The 20,087-nt window shown below is 40.2% G+C and overlaps 1 protein-coding gene across 8 annotated transcripts in view; it reads left to right on the top strand.

The window, feature by feature from the left end:
* The window catches only part of LOC110960961 (inositol 1,4,5-trisphosphate receptor type 1), a 79,534-nt gene that overhangs the window by 14,102 nt on the left and 45,345 nt on the right, over positions 1 to 20,087 (top strand). For all 8 annotated transcript variants that reach the window (XM_051948814.1, XM_051948813.1, XM_051948817.1 and 5 more), the window contains exons 4-32: positions 5,305 to 5,414; positions 6,054 to 6,140; positions 6,579 to 6,737; positions 8,005 to 8,103; positions 8,740 to 8,823; positions 10,085 to 10,231; positions 10,341 to 10,436; positions 10,810 to 10,854; positions 12,041 to 12,195; positions 13,240 to 13,339; positions 13,700 to 13,860; positions 13,981 to 14,122; positions 14,267 to 14,425; positions 14,963 to 15,135; positions 15,376 to 15,495; positions 16,054 to 16,248; positions 16,412 to 16,663; positions 16,804 to 16,945; positions 17,035 to 17,188; positions 17,280 to 17,470; positions 17,566 to 17,698; positions 17,787 to 17,841; positions 17,926 to 18,091; positions 18,423 to 18,596; positions 18,713 to 18,787; positions 18,925 to 19,062; positions 19,143 to 19,268; positions 19,394 to 19,594; positions 19,697 to 19,948. In XM_051948814.1, coding sequence (XP_051804774.1) covers positions 5,305 to 5,414; positions 6,054 to 6,140; positions 6,579 to 6,737; positions 8,005 to 8,103; positions 8,740 to 8,823; positions 10,085 to 10,231; positions 10,341 to 10,436; positions 10,810 to 10,854; positions 12,041 to 12,195; positions 13,240 to 13,339; positions 13,700 to 13,860; positions 13,981 to 14,122; positions 14,267 to 14,425; positions 14,963 to 15,135; positions 15,376 to 15,495; positions 16,054 to 16,248; positions 16,412 to 16,663; positions 16,804 to 16,945; positions 17,035 to 17,188; positions 17,280 to 17,470; positions 17,566 to 17,698; positions 17,787 to 17,841; positions 17,926 to 18,091; positions 18,423 to 18,596; positions 18,713 to 18,787; positions 18,925 to 19,062; positions 19,143 to 19,268; positions 19,394 to 19,594; positions 19,697 to 19,948 — 4,091 coding nt within the window. The remainder of the gene's footprint in view (positions 1 to 5,304; positions 5,415 to 6,053; positions 6,141 to 6,578; positions 6,738 to 8,004; positions 8,104 to 8,739; positions 8,824 to 10,084; positions 10,232 to 10,340; positions 10,437 to 10,809; positions 10,855 to 12,040; positions 12,196 to 13,239; positions 13,340 to 13,699; positions 13,861 to 13,980; positions 14,123 to 14,266; positions 14,426 to 14,962; positions 15,136 to 15,375; positions 15,496 to 16,053; positions 16,249 to 16,411; positions 16,664 to 16,803; positions 16,946 to 17,034; positions 17,189 to 17,279; positions 17,471 to 17,565; positions 17,699 to 17,786; positions 17,842 to 17,925; positions 18,092 to 18,422; positions 18,597 to 18,712; positions 18,788 to 18,924; positions 19,063 to 19,142; positions 19,269 to 19,393; positions 19,595 to 19,696; positions 19,949 to 20,087) is intronic.

Genomic DNA, 20,087 nt, shown 5'->3' with positions numbered 1-20,087 from the left:
AACCTGATGTCAGGTAGATGTAGAGCATATAGTGTTTTCAGACAATTAATCCTAATGACTTAGAGACTAGTGTGGTTCAGACAATCTTGGATGACTCAGGATGGCTTTCCTGTTGCAACTTCATTGGACCAAAAATAATAATCTTTGCAATAGTTTCATGTATGCCCAAACACATGTAAAACTCATGACATTCTCATTAACCTCAGGTACACTTTATTTAGGTGCTAATTACCAATAAACATGATGGCATACTAGCAAGGTAGCTAAAATACTTAACATAGTGAACTTTTTACTAGCTTAGCATCAGCATGCTGACATTGTCACTGTGTCATTAGCTTCGTTTTCTTCTCAGCTGTCTCATGAATGAAGTTGGATCAGTCATTGCTTGATGATTTACTGTGTGCATTATCTCCACTGTGAGCCCATTTATACAGTATGTGTATGGTATTCTGCAACCTAAAATTTTAATTTGGACTGTGATTGCCCATAACAGTTGTCTTGCTGTAGCTTTGCATAAACATTTATTTGTTCCTCTGCAAAAGTATACTTCTAGCATGTGCAGAAAACAGTCTCTTACCTTGACTTATTAAATACAATCTCTGAATCGAACTATCTCGCTTATTTTTTTGAAAGTCGCAACGAAATCTGATTCATTCATATAATTTGCTTGTTTGTGGGTGGATTTGAACGCTGTGGCGCAATTTGACCTGCCTATAACATAATGGATGTGTTTTTTTCAGTATAGTAGATGGACTAATTGTATATAGGAATAGAACAGTGATTTGTAGTGGCTGAGAAACCTGAAACAATGCATGAATGAGGAGGGCATTAAAGTATCCCTTGCTTTTAAAGAAAGCTGAACAGTAAGAGCTGGTTTCTCTGTTTGTTGCGAGTCTTGTCGTTACTTCACTGGTGAACTAGTAGCATGTGAATGCCATTATGGTGGACAGTGCCTCCTTGTTGTGTTTCCTGATGTCTGCCACACTCGCACATATCAACTTTTTACTTAATTTCCACAGATGTCTCTAGCATATGCACTAGGATATTTAACCCTTACACAACTCAACACGCTTTGGGGTATGAACTCTTTATCCCTGCATATCTGTTGACAGTCCAAATCACTGCTGCTGTCAGAGACACACTGCAGAGAAGCTGGGTGGTTCATCTGGGATAAACACCAGAAACTGTTCTGTCTTTAGTCCCTTTCTCTGCTAGTAATCAGACATAGCGCTCTCGTTTCTATTGAGCGAGGAGAAGTCTTGCAGGAAATAGTCAAGGGGAGCAGTTGACAGTTGACCCATTTATTGTCTTATACGCACTACAAGTTATTAGTTGCTTAATCTATAATATCTCCAACAGGATAAGAAACTCTGAGTAAATGTCAGTTTATCCAAGTCAGATCATCGGAAGATATTCTTGACTTAGCGCAGAATAGAAGGAATATTTTGCAGTGTTAGCGTCTAATTGCTGCAGGGTAGATCAGGATTCCCTGCGCTGTAGACTTCTTTGTTTTGCATGGCACAGCATACCAGGATTTTGGTCTTCTGTGATTTGCTGTAGTTGCTTTTATGAAAACATAACAGACAATTAAGAGGAGATAAAACTTGGAAACTTGAATCTCAGGTTCTTCACTTGTTCTGAACTTAACAAATCGACTATTAAAATACTCACCAAGGAGGATTAGACCGCCCTGTGTTGCCACGCAGAAAGCATCGTGGCAGTTTTGCTCTCTAATAAAACTTCCCCCAGAGATAAATCATCTCTGCCTGTTTTACAATCCTTTATAGTTTTTATGATTGCCAGGGCTACACACATCTTCCTCTTGACCCTCTTAAATCTGCCAGTTTGTCAGTGACTGTAAAACTTTTTAATAGCTTTGTGTTGGGCTCTTAATGTCAAAAGAGCTGGTATTTGTAGCATGAATAACACACAGACCAGCCATAATTTCACTCATTCAGTTCATCAGCAGATAAAATATTGCAAATAAACTAGTGAACAACAATACAATCATGCATAAAAGGAAACCATGAACAAGATGTACTGAATTCGATGGATTTTCATGATATTCCTCAGCTCACAAAACACTTTTTTTTATTGGCAAGTGCCTAATAAATTTAAATGGAAAAGACAAACTTCTAACAAAAATAAGGCATGCTATCCTTTATAGTAGCGTGCTTAGATTATTTGAAGGGGGTTTATTTCATCAGATCTTCTCACATGAAAAGTGAGAATTGTTGCATGTCTGAATGTTAAAGCCATTAATTATTTAATTGTTTGGTGTGTCACTTTCACACTTCGTTTAGGTATCCACACCCAACACTTTGCCACATTAAATGGTGGAGTCACTTTCAAAGCTGTGTTTATCCACAACAGTCATAAAAAGTAATCATGTCATGTTTCTTGCCAAGACGCTGACACTTGTCATGCATGTATTTAGCACCCAGCTAAGTTTTTAAAACTCATTTCCTGTTGAAATCGTGTCAGAATCTAACACGATCCTCCTCTGCGGTCCGTTCATCACTCAACAGTGGGTTTGTGTGTGAGGGAGTGATGTTGCTCATTTTGATGAAAAGGAGTTATTTATGTTTGGGAATGATACTTTAATTATTATGCGTCATTTAACATGCAGTCATTATGAAACTCTGCATAAGAGTGCATTCATGTGTGGACATGTACTGATTTGTAAAATATCTCTTTTCAGCCTACTGACCAGTAACGGTTCAATGTCCTGCTTAGTCATGCATCGTCTAAATGTACTTTGACTGTGTCCTCTCAAGCATATAGTACCTAAGACTTAGTCATAATTGCAGCTGTAGTTGGAGACTTAGAGTCATGATCTGGCTGCTATGAAGCATTTGACTTCCCATATGGTTGAACTGACTTGAGACATGCAAAAACGCTCAAATCTGAATGTTCACAAAATCTAAAGATTAAAAGACAGCCTAGTGTTTTAGTTACATAAGCTTCTTGTTCCAAAGAAAGGGATCTCAACTGGTCGCATGCCTGTGAAGTCTGATAAATTGGCCAAAGTGCTGTCACTTGACATTTCAAAGTTTTAACCTGAAGAAGGAATGTGTTATGACTTAAGACATGACTTAGACTTGTTCTATAAGACTTACAAACAGCCCTAGTAACATCAGAATCAGAATGATTTATTGCCAAGTAACTTTACACTTGAGGAATTTGACTTGATGTTTTGATGCAAAAATAATAGCCAAACACTAACGTGGAGATTAAAAATGCTGACAATTGTTGCTGTCTTTTCAGTGTGTTTGACCGTTTAATCGAAGATATTGTACCTCATGGCTACATGATACACCTGATATCTAAAACAGCTTTGTTTATGACCTCAAATAGATGCAGGTGCTGAATAGAACAAGTTGTACAGGTTTCTGGTAGTGAAAGGTGTTTTAGGTTTCTGCCCTCTAGACCAGTCCCACCTTATCTTCTGTGTTGTAAAAAACAAACAAACAAAAACTTCCCAGATTTCTTTATAACTGACCTGTGTCCTCTCAGGGTAGATTAAAGGCAGAGCCAAGTGTTCATCTGTCACATGCAACACTTACTTAACATGTTGTGATTGTGTGTTTAGAGTATGATAGAAATGAATTTGTTCTATCACAGGGCGGCTCACTTGTCAAATAGGAGCTTCCAGTTTGCATTTGTTCATTGACACTTGTCAGTTAGATGCACAGCCAGTATGAGCCGTGCGAATGTATGTGGAGCACATAAACAGACACTCTGACTGCATCTACAGCACCGGATAGCTCCAATTCTCCCCTTTTCTTATCCTCTCAGTGCTCTTTCTCTGTCTGTTTCACATTCTTCTACTCTCTTCCTGTCTTCCTCATTTCTCTTTCACTTCCGTTTCTGTGTTTTTCTAACCGCATTTTGGGTCAAACTAAAGTAAACCAGATCTGATGAAAGAGCTTAAGAGGGAACCACAGGAAGATTTAGGAGATAGAGACTATTAACTCTGAGCGAACAAATGGTGTGTGAAGTGGTTAGAGATATTCAGAAAGGAGAAGGAGGGATGACAGCATATCGAAGGAGGGGGAAGATAGGGAGTCCCCACCCTCTTCTCTCTCTTTCTGTCGTCCCACTCCCCTTCTCATTGCTGGCCTTATTTGGTCATGTTGCTGCAGTGAGGGCAGGAGGAGAGAAAGAGAATGAGGGAAGGATGGACAGATTGTTCTTGTTTCTTCTCTTTTCACCCTCTCAGAGAAGAAAGCTGTGCTCTGATGAGAGGTGAAATCAGAGTAAAGCCAGGGCTCGGCGGGAGGAGTCACCGGGAAGCACAAGTTAAACTCTGCAGGGATAGAAGTTAATCTGCATTGGCTAATTAAACTCTTGCTTTCATCCAATGCAAAAGTCCCTGTGAGCTGCAGTTGTAGCTTGCAGCAAAAGAGGAACTCTCCTGGGACAGAAGAGGAACCGTGTTAAAACTGTGTCCACATGCAAATAAAAGGCTGGTTTCCCTCCTGGGGAGTTTTTTTTTTTTTTTTTTTAACAGTGTCTATGAAAATAACCAGCGCAATCAGAGGCTATTGATGACAGCAGTGTCTCATCGTTGCTGCAGTTACAAACTTAGACTGACCGCAGCTGATTCCTGTCACATCATAACACACACAGACGCATAGATGTCCCAGTCCAACCGCAGGATGTAGCCACATGTTACTATGCTTGTACATCATACAGAAAAAAAACATGCTGTCCTGTCCCTGGCTGCTCCTCCCTGCAGCAAACTGAGTCCTTTGATCTCCATTCAGCAGAATTATTAATATGTGTTTGAAGTGCAAGCACACGCATGCATGGATCAGTTCATGGACAAGTGAATGAAAACAAGCAGTGTGTGTGTTTATGTTTTTCGTTTATTTAGTCATTGAATACATCACTTTATTTGTCAAAAAGGTCCAATTTGTCAAACTAGTGTCGTTCTGTGTTGTGTTGTTTTAGCAACTCGGACATTTGTTGCTTTGTGCCGAGCTGTAGCGGTGACCTGTCTCCCACACTGCAGCACCGACCTTTCCAGGCTTCACTCACAGTGCATTAGCATATTTTCTATTTCTGTTGTCTTTTTGTTTGCTTTAAACCCCATTTATCATTGTTAGCTATAAACACAGTGGTCCGCCTCCACATTGTTTTTTCCAGTCGATTGTAAACATCTGTGTTTATGTCCATTTATGTGTTTGTCTGTCACTGATCTTTACAAATGTCTGTCTTTATTTTTCTCCTCCTGGCTCTGTTTCTAAAGTTTTATCTGTAGATTAATCTGTGTCTCCACTGATCTCTGTTTCTGTGCAGACTGTCTGTTCAGGCTGTGTCCCATGAATCGCTACTCAGCACAGAAGCAGTTCTGGAAAGCAGCGAAGCCTGGAGGGAACACGGACACAGTGCTGCTCAACAAGCTCCATGTGAGTGAAGTGACAACATGTTCAGCTCCCAGCAGTCACTACAGACCAACACTCTACACACAGGCCTGTCTTCGGTGCCCCAAAGATGAGAGACAGCATAGAGCTACAAAAACATAACTTTTGCAGAAAGATAAGTTTAGATGTTGATGAGGATTTTGACACAAATGCAAATCTATGCAGCGAGTGCCTAAAAAGTTCATTCCCCACACCACAGTTTAAGACCAGTTCTTCAAAACATTGTGGAAGTTACTCAAGTCAAATCCTTTTAGTCCTTTTATAGCCTCTTCTGAAGCATTTCACTTCTACTACTGTCTTACCTTTCTGCCCTCTACTCTCCTTTCTCTCGTTCTGCTGCGATACAATACCATTTAAAGCAATCTGCTGTCTGACTACACAGTCATAAAATGGAAGATTGCAATCTCCGCTGTGTTTCCATGGAGATATGAGCCTGAGCTTCAGCTAAAGCCCCTCTGCTGAAGCGTACATGTTTTGGATAAGAACTTTGTTACTTCTGTATTGACGTGTTTTGCTTCTTAAGTCATTACTATGTGGGTTGTAGTGAACTCTGCTGCAGTTTGTAGCTGTGACACTCACCATCCTAATTGTTTGAATTTTTCTTTTATCTCTTTTGCATCCCAGCATGCAGCCGACTTGGAGAAGAAGCAAAATGACTCTGAAAACAAAAAACTCCTTGGAACTGTAATTCAATATGGGAATGTCATTCAGGTTTGTTCCTCAGAAATAGCCGCTTGGTATTTAATCAGATAGACTTTGTTGAGACTGCCACCATATTCCGATTAAACTGTGATTGCACTGACAGCTATCATTTTAGACGATTTCATCTCAAGAAATTTCCATCATGTCATGTGTTGGAATTCAAGTTTCCAAATATTAATTAAAACCAAATGTTCTTAAATGAAAACTAATATTGTGTCACAGTCTCAATAACAATAGAATCAAGCTACAAATTGATAGGATACACATACAGAAAATATTGAAAGCAAAGTAATCGATGAATCCATAACAATTTTATATTTCACAACACACATACACATGGAGTTCTGACAATGATGGCAGTGCACTTTCTCCCCACATCAGATTTCAGCATGTCTAATCAATTTGTCTCAATGAAACTTACTTTCACTGTTTATTGATTCTGCTCAGCTCCTCCACCTGAAGAGCAACAAATACCTGACAGTGAACAAACGTCTGCCAGCTCTCTTAGAGAAGAACGCCATGAGGGTGATGTTGGACACTGCTGGGAATGAGGGCTCCTGGTTCTACATTCAGCCTTTTTACAAGCTCCGCTCCATTGGGGACAGTGTGAGTCATCGCATGTATAAGTCTGTGGTTATGGTACACTGAGGGATCACTATAGGCTGCTGTTTGTCAGTCAGTGTGAAGCAAAGCAAAGGTTTGAACTGTTTCTGGGACGCCGTGTATTTTTCTTTTGGAATTTTTCAATCCTGGCTTTAGAATGAAATTACTACTTTGCACAGATTCTGACTGTAGAATGAAGCCACAGAATATAAATCTTTTGACAAGATAAGATCAACTTTAATGATCTCGCATTGGGAGAATTTACACATTACAGCAGAATTACAAAAAGTACAGTAAGGCTGAAAAATAAGAATATAATAAAGGTATCATAAAGACAATGTACAACTCTTGATGAATTTGCATATGGATATGTACATAATAGTCAAACAGTTATTTTGTCTAGCAGAAAAGTCAAATAGCTGTTGGTTCTAGCTTCTCAAAACTGATAATTCTGATGTTTTTCTTTGCATAACTAGCCTGAATACCTCTAGATTTCACATACATAAGACACAACCACCTATGGTTGTGGGGAAATACAGTTGGCACTTCAAACTGATCTATTAATTTAAAACTTGATAGCAAATTTACCAAGAGCTGGTTGCAGTCCTAGTGAAGACCTTTAGGATGCAGGTCTTTTTATCTTCATGAGACTCAGTCTGAAGCCTGTGCTTGACCACATCTCTCCCTCGAGGGACTCGAGCCAGTTTACCTGGTCACAAAGCTCTTGTTGGCAGCAGCTCCTCTTCCCTGCAGCAGGAACTATTGGGATGTTTGCCCAAGGACAAATGAACCACAGCAGAGACCGGGATTCACTGTTAAGCTCCTCTCAAAGTAGGTATAGCATGAGGCCTAAGCAGCAGGCCTTGGACAGAAAGATATTTGGATTTACTCCAAGACTGCTCAGAATAGCCGGTGACAATGCAAGTGGACACTGATGTTCTCTGACCTGTCGATGTTAGAGATATACAGGGAGGCACATGTGCCGTTTTCCTAATGATTACCCACTAGTTAAATTTAGTGAATCCTTTTTACCTTAATTAGTGACTGCATTTGAGGAAAACTTCAGAAAAAAAATCAAAGTGATAACAGTATGTGCATTATTGACAGACTTGGTGAATTGATTAGACATCACGATCCCATTAGCTCTCCACCTTCTTAAGTAACTCTATTGTTGATCTGTCTTTGGCAGCTCTAATCATGCCGGAAACACAATGCACAACCTTTCTTTTCTGTATGTTTTTCATCATATGTGTTCTGTGTGTAATTGCAGGTGGTGATCGGAGACAAAGTGGTCCTGAACCCAGTGAATGCCGGTCAGCCGCTTCATGCCAGCACACACCAGCTCGTGGATAATCCAGGATGCAATGAGGTTTGACTGATTATAGCCTTTCCCCCCAAAAAAAAACACTGCTCGGTACATTGCTGCTGCAGTGTGGTTCTACTGTCCTCTAGATTCAGCACAATCAAGTGGAAAGCTGAATCTAACATTACATATGGAGAGTCGTCCTGTTTCTCTCTCATAACACTACTCAGCTCTGTGTTACTTAGCAACATTACTCTGGGTATTTTATCAAAGGACATTACAGAAACAAACTGAGATTTTAAAGGATAGGACAGTTTTGGGGCAATTGTGTATTTAATTTGGTTTCTTATATATGAGTGTGCAAACAGTTGAAAGATCTGTAATCATCAAGAATGAAATCACAAGTCATGAATATTCATGGCCTCAAGTAGCAAAAAAGGAAGGAAGTTGGGCATTTCTTTAATTTTCAATTCGACATTTTGTGTTTGCAGCTTTACAAATATGCACTCAACTTTGTTCACTGGTGCAAGATGTTTATCTGTAGAAAGGTTTAAAGGTGTTCTGTCTTGCCCTAAAACTCCTCAAGCATTACGTTGCCTCTTTCACCCTGATGGTGATGTTGGGGTGCTCCCACTGTGCAGGATTGCTGTCAGGAAATTATAGGTTACTCACAGTCACGCCAACGTCTTGTTTGTTTTGCAGGTGAACTCGGTCAACTGTAACACCAGCTGGAAGATTGTCTTGTTTATGAAATGGAGCGACAATCAGGAGATCATCCTGAAAGGGGTTTGTCTCGGCAGATCTTGCTGTGATTTTTGTGCAAACTCTTATGGTAGTTTGGTACAGAAGCCATTCTATATCCTATGCAGTAGATACATAAGAAATAGATGCACAAGCATACATAAAACTAATGGGCAGTCCAATGAAATAATAGAAAAATAGGAAGATATTCAACATGAGCACAAATCGGAAACTTTCTACCAAGCGGTATCTAAGTTGTAAGTCCAACACAACTCAAGTAAAATAATTGTCAAATAATAGTAAATAATGACAATAAATTAATAAATGAATGAATGAATGAATGACTGGGCTTGGGATCTTTCTGCATGGAGTTTGCATGTTCTCCCTGTGCATGCATGGGTTTTCTCCGGGTACTCCGGCCTCCTCTCACAGTCCAAAAATATGCTGAGGTTAATTGATCACTCTAAATTATCCGTAGGTGTGAATGTAAGTGTGATTGTTTGTCTGTATATGTAGCCCTGTGACAGACTGGCGACCTGTCCAGGGTGTCCCCTGCCTTCGCCCGAGTCAGCTGGAATAGGCTCCAGCACCACGCGACCCTAGTGAGGATAAAGCGGTGTATAGAGAATGGATGGATGGATGAATGAATGACAGTTTACTATGATTATTACGATTACTGTCATTATGATTAATAGGATTATTATTGTTATTATTAATACTATTAATAATGTTACTCAAATAACTATATTATTATAATAATTACTATTATTATAACAACCGTCATTAGCATAAATAGACAATAAACAATGATAACTATGTAAAAACTATACATTTGATAACTTCCAAAATATATAGAATTTTTCTTTTTATAACAAAGCATGCTTTTCCAACTGGACTGTAGGTGTTGCGTAAGGTCCTTCATCAGAGTTGAGTGGGCTGGTTACTTCGTTTGTTCTCAGATCAGTATTTTCTGTCACAGTGCAAGCTTACAAATGAGGTTGTGTTTTATCTGTTAGTCAAAAGCTCCATGTTTGGTGCTTTAACACCAAAAAAAAAAAAAAACAGAAATGTACCTCTGCCAAGTGGTATCCCTCAAGTATGAAATGCTGGCATGACTATGAAGACATTTTAATTAATAGTTGGTCGCTCTCCAAAAATGAGGAAGTAGTGAAACACAAACAAGCAGCTTCTCTAGAGGTCTTGAAGGTTTTCAGACATTTTATGGACTCGCAAGATTTTTGTGCATTAATTATTTAGTTTTAAGCTAAATATTTCCAACAAAAACAGATCTTCCTCCTCCTTCTAGGGCGACGTGGTACGGTTGTTTCATGCAGAGCAGGAGAAATTCCTCACATGTGATGATCACAGAAAAAAGCAGTATGTTTTTCTTCGCACTACTGGACGGCAGTCAGCTACCTCGGCAACCAGCAGCAAAGCCCTGTGGGAGATAGAGGTGAGCAGGAGTATTTTTAGAGCTGGTTTTGCTGATTATGCTGTTGGATGCACTGTGAGCTTCCTGGTGTTCGTTTCATTTCATCGCCTGTTGTTTTCTTTGATGTCAGGTGGTGCAGCATGACCCATGTCGAGGGGGCGCAGGATACTGGAACAGCCTGTTTAGATTCAAACACTTGGCCACTGGGCACTACCTGGCTGCAGAGGTCCGTCCACCAGCAACCTGTGTTTGTAGTAAATGGAATTGGAGCAAAGTGACGCTGACAGCAAATGTCACCAGAAATCTAACCAAACACCCTTTTTTCTGTGTACTGTATATTAATATACGCAGATTCTACTTTAGAAAATACTGTTAATGTTGAAGAGATTTACAAAAGAAAATACTGCTGAGCAAAATGACAGAAATATTCACTGTTGCTTTAGAAATCATTGTTTTTTTGGATTTAGAAAGCTGTTTTTAGGCCAATACAACTTAGATTTTTATAGTGAAGTAAGATATTTTATGCAATAGTTATATAATTATTTTATAATAAATGTGTTTTTCAAACTATGTGTTGAATAACTTTTGTATGTTTGCAGGTAAATCCAGAGTATGAGGAGGAGTGCCTGGAGTCCCGCTCTTCAGTAAGCAAACAATGCAAAAACACTGGTCTGTTTGATGGGTAGAAAATAACAGTAACAATCTGAACTAAACTGAATAAGTCTTTCAGGTTAGAATTTGTTCATTGCTGTCCAATGAATAACTACAATTTTAAAACAGAGGCTTAGTGAACTGAAAGCAACTGCACTGATAACATGTCATTTTACATCAGATATGTCCTTTAGCTACGCCTTAAACTGACTTGTATGTTTGAAAACGAACACGTGATTGCTTTAATTTTTCAATTCTGTCATGGTGGTGTAGTTGGTTTAGAAAAATCAGTTATCTAATTTACAATTATAGTATCTAGACAAGTTCATTAGTGTAGCAAATTTAATAGGTAGAGACGGTTCTGCGTTATATAGTAAATACATTTTTTAAAAAGTGCATAAGAACATTAAAATGAAATAAAAATATTGTATAGAAAGAAATCTGAAAGTTTTCCAGCTGAAAAGAACTCAGTGTATTTTTGCACAATGTGTAGAAGGTACATTTGAGTGAACAGCAGATGGCAGACTTCTGCTGTGAATGTGTCTCTTCAGTGGAGCTTCAGCAGAGTGTCACCGCTCACTGACTGTCAGCACGAAGCCGTTCACATCTGCTGACCAGACAGTGACAAGTGAATCAATTCACAGCCAGTCTGCTGCTGAGTTCACTGTCTCGCTACTACATTAAAAAAAAAAAAACAGAAAGAAAATAAGAATATTCTCACAGGAGCCGAAGTATTGCAAAAGAAAAAATTTATTGTATTTGAATCTTTTGATATAAGTCTCAAAATACAGCTCCTGATTGAAGTAGGAAACAACTAGTGTCCAGTCTTGACGTCCATCTGAAGCTCAGACTCATTAGACGAAGCCTTTCGCCGTAAGCCTTTTCTGGCGAACATTATTGAGTTATTGAATCAAGACTGCTCCAGTTTTCTGGGAAAGTTCAACTTACAGAAGAAAGAGCTGGTTGTGCTCTTTGAGAAATGGGGTCTTTGAGCTGTGGTTGCTCAATCCATTGTATTTCATTATCAGTATCTTGACTCAGTTCCTAGAAATATTTCCACAGCGACTTTTAACCCTTTTGCTGACATCCCTGTTACTGAAAGAGAACATTTGTGTGTGGTTTTAAGATGTTTTGATTGTGCTGTCCATCTCTAATCTAGTTTCATTTTCATCTCTTTAGCTTGACTCGGAGCAAGAAGCCTTGCGAGCCCGATTGAGGAATGTCCAGGACAAAGTCATGTACACACTAGTGTCGGTTCCTGATGGAAATGACATCTCTTCCATATTTGAGCTCGACCCCACCACCTTGAGAGGGGGAGACTCACTAGTGCCCAGGTAGGAAAGCTGTTATGGAGTAGTAATGGTTTTCAAACCCACCTAGTTGTTTTTTTTTTGTTTTTTTTTTTGCTGTTTTTGGTGATGCTTGACTATAGAGAAATGGCATGGTCCCTGGTTTGTCGCTCATTCCACTGAAAACCAAACAGCAGACACAGAACAATGAGGGGACTTCCACAGGATCCTAAGTCATCATAATGAGTTGCAAACAGGCATGGAAAATATAAAGTGATAATACGTGGCAGTGCAGGAGAGTGTGTGACTGACTGATGAAGTTACAGTTGTTGTTCATCGTGGTGACGCAGATAAGGACATCAAAGCAACAAATTGCAGGGAACAGATACTAGTGCTGGTATTTCCCACTTGATGTGTCTGAGCAAGTTTGGTGAGGACAGATTTCTTATAGATACTGATTTGAACTCATACACCACCACTACCTTGTATGCAACATGGTTGCAAGTGGACTTGCGTTCATACAGTGGTGGAAAAAAGTTTTCACACACCCTTTAAGTTTTACACAATCTCAAATGTTATCATGAAATATGTGTGGAATAATCTTTTTTGTGTTTCAGAAGGTGTGGCTGCATTAGACAGATGCAAACAAACACAAATGATATTTTTTTTGTTTATTGTTTACAAGAAAAACTAACAGAACTAAAATCTTCCAAATTGACCCCTTACTCAAAGTTTTGGGTCAATCAATTTTAAATTTTTAATGGCTTTTTTAAAGGTTTTGTTTAGTATTGTGGCTGTGATTGTACTATAAGAAACTGCACTTTAAGAGTTCACCTAAGAGTGCTTCTTAATGCAATATACATGCAAATATATGGGGTGTCCAAAAACTTTTTTTAAACCATTGTATGTTTATTTATATTTGATTCTGTAATGTCCATCAGTTTGAAAGCGAGGGGCTAGTACCTTTAAGGGATAGCTAAGTACAGAAAAAAGAATATTGCTCTGTGTTAGCAGTCATTAGTAGTGACAGTACGCACCCTATAGAATTTGTGATTCAATATGCAAACATGTATAAAAATGTCTTTCCAGGAATTCGTATGTCCGCCTCAGACACTTGTGCACCAACACGTGGGTTCACAGCACCAATCAGCCAATTGACAAGGAGGAGGAGAAGCCTGTAATGCTGCGTGTGAGTGACAGTTCATTTACACTGAAGTTCTGTTTGAGTTTATGGTATTTATTGAGTCACTAAGGGGTCATGGGTAATAAAGATTTCAAGACAAGAGTTGTCAGCTGAAATAGCATTTGTGCAATCCTTTCCTTAGCTGCAGTGTGGGTAATATTATGGAGTCAAAATTAAGTATGTGTAGGCGTTATATGTACAGATTTTTCACAGTGAATGTACAGTTGCAGTTTTCATTATGGGCTGCTAGAGGCTTTAGGTGAAGAACTGAAATAAGTGGCTGGGAGACCAATTCCAAGTACATTCAGTAATGATGTTTAATTTTGCTCTAATTGACAATGTAGTGCATCTCTTTTCTGGTTCTAGATTGGCACCTCTGCACTCAAAGAGGACAAAGAGGCGTTTGCTATTGTGCCAGTATCGCCGGCTGAAGTGAGAGACCTTGACTTTGCTAATGATGCCAGTAAAGTGCTGGCCTCTATTGCTGGAAAGCTGGAAAAAGGCACCATCACACAGAATGAGAGAAGGTAAAGAAAAAACCTAGTGGGAAAAAGTCAAGACAGGAGACAAACATGAAGAAAGATGTAGAGATGGTCATGTTATTACTTTATGTGACTTCTTTTTTTTCTTTTTTCATTGACCATCAGAGCGGTTACCAAGCTTCTGGAGGATTTGGTCTTCTTTGTGGTGGACATTCCCAACAATGGACAGGATGTTTTAGAGATCATGGTGAACAAACCCAACAGGGAACGACAGAAACTCATGAGAGAACAGAATATTCTCAAACAGGTAACATCTCCATGTATTTTGAATTCCCTTAACCTCTTCTCTGGCAACTCTTTGTCAAAGTACCTATTTTTCAGGTCTACTGTCTGTATCAGCATGCTCCTCTCAATGTAGTTACAATTGCCACAACAATATCCTTGTGTTTAGATCTTCAAGTTGCTGCAGGCTCCCTTCACGGACAGCGGGGACGGACCCATGTTGCGACTGGAGGAGCTGGCTGACCAGCGTCACGCGCCCTTCAGACACATCTGCCGTCTGTGTTACAGAGTTTTGCGTCACTCCCAGCAGGACTACCGCAAGAATCAGGTACAGTTTGTCAGGCCGTAAAGTATTTATGAGCGCCGGAAATGTGACGTACGGCTGCAGGTTCTCTAAAGGCGCATTACAAATTTCTTTGATTGCATACTAAGTGAAAGAAACCATTATTCTGCAGCAACAGAGATGTAAGAAATACTGTGGATACAAAGATGTAATGGCAGTATTACATTAACCCATGCTAGAAAAAATGCTTGAGAATGTGAAATTAACATTCCACTTTTCTGAGAACAATCAATTGCTCTTAAGCACATTACAGTTTAATGGTAGGGGAGTCATTTCATTGGGCTCAGTAAAGAGGAATTTTGTCCTGCTTCAGAATGCCCTATTTGTCTGCACAGAGATAAACAAGATTGACAAGATTATCAATATCTGTCAATAGAAGCACTAGATCTCAACTTTGGAAGGTTCAGCCTTCGAGAAAGATATGAAGAGACACGTGTCAGAATAATACATAGATTTTTCACCTTGTGCTCATGACATTTTGTGTTGCCTTTGCTTTGTTCAGACTGTCTGTCTGTCTTGCAGGAGTATATAGCCAAACAGTTTCGCTTCATGCAGAAACAAATTGGCTACGACGTCCTGGCAGAGGATACAATCACGGCTCTGCTCCACAACAACCGCAAGCTGCTGGAGAAACATATTACTGCTGCAGAGATCGACACGTTTGTTAGTCTGGTCCGCAAGAACCGTGAGCCCAGGTTTGTCCGTGTGTGTAAGATTCAGTTTTAAGTGTTACTTAAGTAATATTTGACTGAACTGTTCTAGTATGTCATTAGTGAACTTTTGGCCAATCTGGTGATCATATTAAATATATTGGTCCGTTGGAAGGATCCTATATTTTAGTAGACTGATGATCCCTGATGCTCCAGTTGATCTTAAGGGGTTTTTTTGTAATTGTGTAATTGAATTTTCCACTGTGTGTGTGTGTGTGTGTGCAGGTTTCTAGACTATCTGTCAGACTTGTGCGTGTCAATGAATAAGTCCATCCCTGTGACTCAGGAGCTCATTTGTAATGCAGTGTTGGATCCGGCTAATGCAGACATCCTCATAGAAACTAAGTGAGTCATTCCCATTTCTCTCCCTCAGCTTACCAATAAACACTATTTACCATTTTCATTGATTTCACTTTAGTAAAAGAAAAATGTCATCTGATATCATACATCACCAGGGGATGAGTTGATCTGTATTTCAATGCTGCAAGTCAATGCGGGACTGTTAAGAAGTGTTAGAACTAAAGATTTTAAGGGATGCATTCATGATTAGATAGTTGATTATTTATCACAGGACTAAAAGTTTACCGCCAACACAGATCTTTTTGAGTCAGATAATTTCTCATCAATCAGGTTCTAGGAATAACATTGTATACCTTAATGATATAAACATAACACACAGGTTATGTGGGATAAATTCAAAGATTTTGATGCATCAGTACATCAACTGAGATTTGTGTATTAGTCTCATTCCAAACTTTTACACAACCGGATAATCTCAGGGTGAATGTAATGGTAATTAGTCAGATGATGCTTTATCTTAGATGCTTAATTTTACCCAAAAGTTTCCACTAGCATCTTAAAAAAAATGTTATTTTTCTTCTCGATGACCTCCTCCTTCTGCAGACTGGTGCTGTCAAGATTTGAGATTGAAGGAGCGCCGCTTGGAGAGAATTCAGTGGAGTCAGAGGAGGACGAGGAGGAGGTGTGGTTGTTCTGGAAAGACAGCAATAAAGAAATCCGGAGTAAAAGCATCAGAGAGCTGGCTCAGGACGCCAAAGAGGGCCAAAAGGAGGACCAGGAGGTGATCAGTTACTACAGGTAGTTACTGCTCATTTTTTTCTATGATTGTAGCGAACTGATGTCTGGACTAGTTTGTTTATGTGATATCAGTCACCCGTGAAATCGAACAAATTGGGTTTAGGGTGTTTAGGCACGTTTTGCTGTTACAAAGTCTGACTTTACTTGTGTGTTTACACTACAGGTACCAGCTAAACCTGTTTGCCAGAATGTGTTTGGACCGACAGTATCTGGCCATCAACAAGATCTCTGGCCAGCTGGATGTCGACCTGATCTTGCGATGCATGTCTGACGAAGATCTGCCCTATGACCTGCGAGCCTCGTTTTGTCGAATGATGCTGCACATGCACGTGGATCGTGACCCTCAGGAGCAGGTTACACCAGTCAAATACGCACGGCTGTGGTCTGAGATCCCTTCAGAGATTGCCATTGACGAGTGAGAGAATGGACTAATAAATCATATTATTGTAAAGGATTTCTTGTGTGTTTAGTTATTTTGTGAAAAAGCAGTATGCATGATTGCTGTCCTTGCAGGTTGTGTATTATTTTTGTCCTTTTGGTATCCTCCAATTGCAGCTATGATAATGATGGAACATCTAAAGATGAAATTAAGGAGCGATTCTCGCAGACTATGGAGTTTGTTGAGAACTACCTGAGAGACGTAGTGTGTCAGAGTTTCCCTTTTGCAGACAAAGAGAAGAACAAGCTCACGTTTGAGGTCAGTCTGGCACCTTCTTGATACACAATCACACTCACATCGTGTTTTGTAAAGTTTTGAAAGTCTGTGCATCAATTTTCCATGTTTAGGTGGTGAATCTGGCAAGGAACCTGATTTATTTTGGCTTCTACAACTTCAGTGACCTGCTGAGACTGACTAAGATCCTGCTGGCTATTCTAGACTGTGTCCATGTGAGCACCATTTTCCCTTTCAACAAGCTCGACAAAGGAGACGAGAGCAAAGGTATGAATGCTGTGGGTGGTCAGTGGAGGACGTGAAATTGACGGGCGTGAAGTTGATCCATCTGTTTGTTCATCTGTGTATTTGCTTCCAGGCAGTAATGTGATGAGATCGATACATGGTGTAGGAGAGCTGATGTCTCAGGTAGTCCTGAGAGGAGGAGGTTTCCTTCCAACAACTTCAAACAACAGCTCAAATGGAGGCACAGTCAAGACCCAGACTGAACCTGAGAAACAAGACATACTGGTCATGGACACCAAGCTCAAGATCATTGAGATCCTGCAGGTGAAGGACATACAGTGACACACTTAAATGCTTACACAAACATAGAGTAAATATAACACATGTGTATATATGTTGTTTTCCGTTCTTCCCCACAGTTCATCCTGAACGTCCGCCTGGACTACAGGATCTCCTGTCTGCTGTCTATTTTTAAGAGGGAGTTTGATGAGAGTAACTCCCAGAGTGAATTATCTATAACTGGAGTAGTGGAAGGGCCAAACAACATGCCAGGTCGGATTGAAATATGTCTGCACTATACACAAATGTGGAGCCAATTTAATGGATTGTGTTATTTACAAATATCTCTCTGCGATTCAAGGGGCTTTGGATTTTGAGCACATAGAAGAGCAGGCGGAGGGGATATTTGGTGGAAGGTAACTGTGCTTTAACCACGGAAAGATTCACAGACATAAAGGAGGATGTGGGTTTATGTGAGTGTGTGTTCTGTGTATGTCTAGTGAAGAGAACACCCCACTGGACCTGGATGATCATGGTGGCCGAACCTTCTTGAGGGTCCTACTTCATTTAACCATGCATGATTATCCTCCTTTGGTGTCCAGAGCCCTGCACCTGCTGTTCAGGCACTTTAGCCAAAGACAGGAGGTTCTGCAGGCATTTAAACAGGTATCTGAACAATTACTGTACACACCCAAAAACTAAAGCAATGGAAGCAACAATGACTGTTGGTGCGTTTTTTGTTTCTTTGCACCTGCGTCACTTAAGATAAGCTCCACTCTTATTCACGCCTCTCTCAAATACATGGAAGCATTGAGATATTATTATTATGTAAATAATGAGAAACAAAAGGGCTGCCGCTATGAGTGCTTGTGTCAAATACTGTACATGCAAACTTAAATAAATGCATTTCCAGTAGCATTTTGTGGATCTGCAGTTTTTTTGCTCTGAATTAGTCTGCTGTTCCCCCTCATATTACAACAACTTTTTGCATTTCCAGGTCCAGTTGTTAGTCACCAGCCAAGATGTGGAAAATTACAAGCAAATAAAGTCAGACTTGGACCAGCTGCGTTCTATTGTAGAGAAGTCTGAGCTCTGGGTGTACAAAAGGCAGGGGCCAGATGAGGGCATGGATGCAGGAGAGGGGCTCTCCACAGAGCCAGAACATAAAAAGGTGCCGTATGTTATACATCAAAAGAACCAAACTCATAACACTGAAAAGCCACGGCCAAAGATCTTGACCACAATAAAGTCTTGTTCTCTAACACTTTGTTTTGCTGTCTTCTGCAGGGGGACTCTGGGGACACAGACAAACCAAAGAAACCAGAAAGCACAAGCAGTTACAACTACAGGGTGGTAAAGGAGGTAACAATCTCTCTAACTATGCTAAAGTGTGGTTTTAATCTCTAATCTGCATAGTTTGCAGATGTTGCTGCCCTAGAAGTATATGTTTTCCACATATCTCATCCTCATTTGTTTTTCTTCTCAATGTTCCCTCGCAGATCCTGCTGCGTCTCAGCAGGTTGTGTGTTCAAGAGGGTCTGTCAGGTAGGAAGAGCAAGAAACAGCAGCAGAGGCTTCTGAGGAACATGGGGGCTCATGCTGTGGTTCTTGAGCTCCTACAGATCCCCTATGAGAAGGTACCAGCAGCATCAATGAAATGTTCTTTTTATGTATGTAGAAGTGGACAAACCTTCACATCCGTCATCTTCCTCTCTAGGGAGAAGATTTGCGTATGCAGGATATCATGAAGCTTGCCCATCAGTTTCTACAGAATTTCTGTGCAGGAAACCAGCAGAACCAAGCACTGCTCCACAAGCACATCAATCTGTTCCTCAACCCAGGGGTGAATTGTCCAGGCTGAACATGCACTGCTTGATACCCACAGTATAATTCTAAAAAAAATCACTGATTTTTGCTTCTAACAACAACATTCTGCTCTGCCTCTCCTGTCTTTTTTCTTTTCTTTAGATCTTAGAAGCCATCACCATGCAGCATATCTTCATGAACAACTTCCAGCTGTGCAGTGAGATCAATGAGCGTGTGGTTCAGCATTTTGTCCACTGCATCGAAACACACGGCCGCAACGTCCAGTACCTCAAGTTCTTACAGACTATCGTCAAAGCAGAAAACAAGTTCATCAAAAAGTGTCAAGACATTGTGATGGCAGAGGTCGCGCCTTGTTTCTATGCTGTTCATTTCCAGCTGTGTTTCAGTTGTGTCACAGTCTACATATGATCTAATGTGATTGCTTGTTTTCGTTTCGCCCTACAGCTGGTGAATGCTGGCGAAGATGTTCTGGTCTTCTACAATGACCGCGCCTCCTTCCAGACGCTGGTCCAGATGATGCGATCAGAGCGGGATCGCATGGATGAGAACAGTCCTCTCATGTACCACATCCACCTGGTGGAGCTCCTGGCAGTTTGCACTGAGGGCAAGAATGTGTACACAGAGATAAAGTGTAACTCCCTGCTACCACTGGATGACATAGTGCGGGTGGTGACCCATGAAGACTGCATCCCTGAGGTGAGATGAGTCTCAAACAAGGACTTCTGACTGTGAGACACACTAAGCCTTAAATGAAGCAAATGTGGTTTGTGTTTTGTCTGTACAAAGATAGTGACTTTAATGTATCAGAAATAGTGGAGATACACACGTGGACAAA

This window comes from Acanthochromis polyacanthus, chromosome 5 (assembly GCF_021347895.1).
Source record: "Acanthochromis polyacanthus isolate Apoly-LR-REF ecotype Palm Island chromosome 5, KAUST_Apoly_ChrSc, whole genome shotgun sequence".
NCBI classification, from domain to species: Eukaryota; Metazoa; Chordata; class Actinopteri; family Pomacentridae; genus Acanthochromis; species Acanthochromis polyacanthus.
The sequence above is the reverse complement of the archived record's forward strand: the minus strand, read 5'-3'. Positions and strand labels throughout refer to the sequence as shown.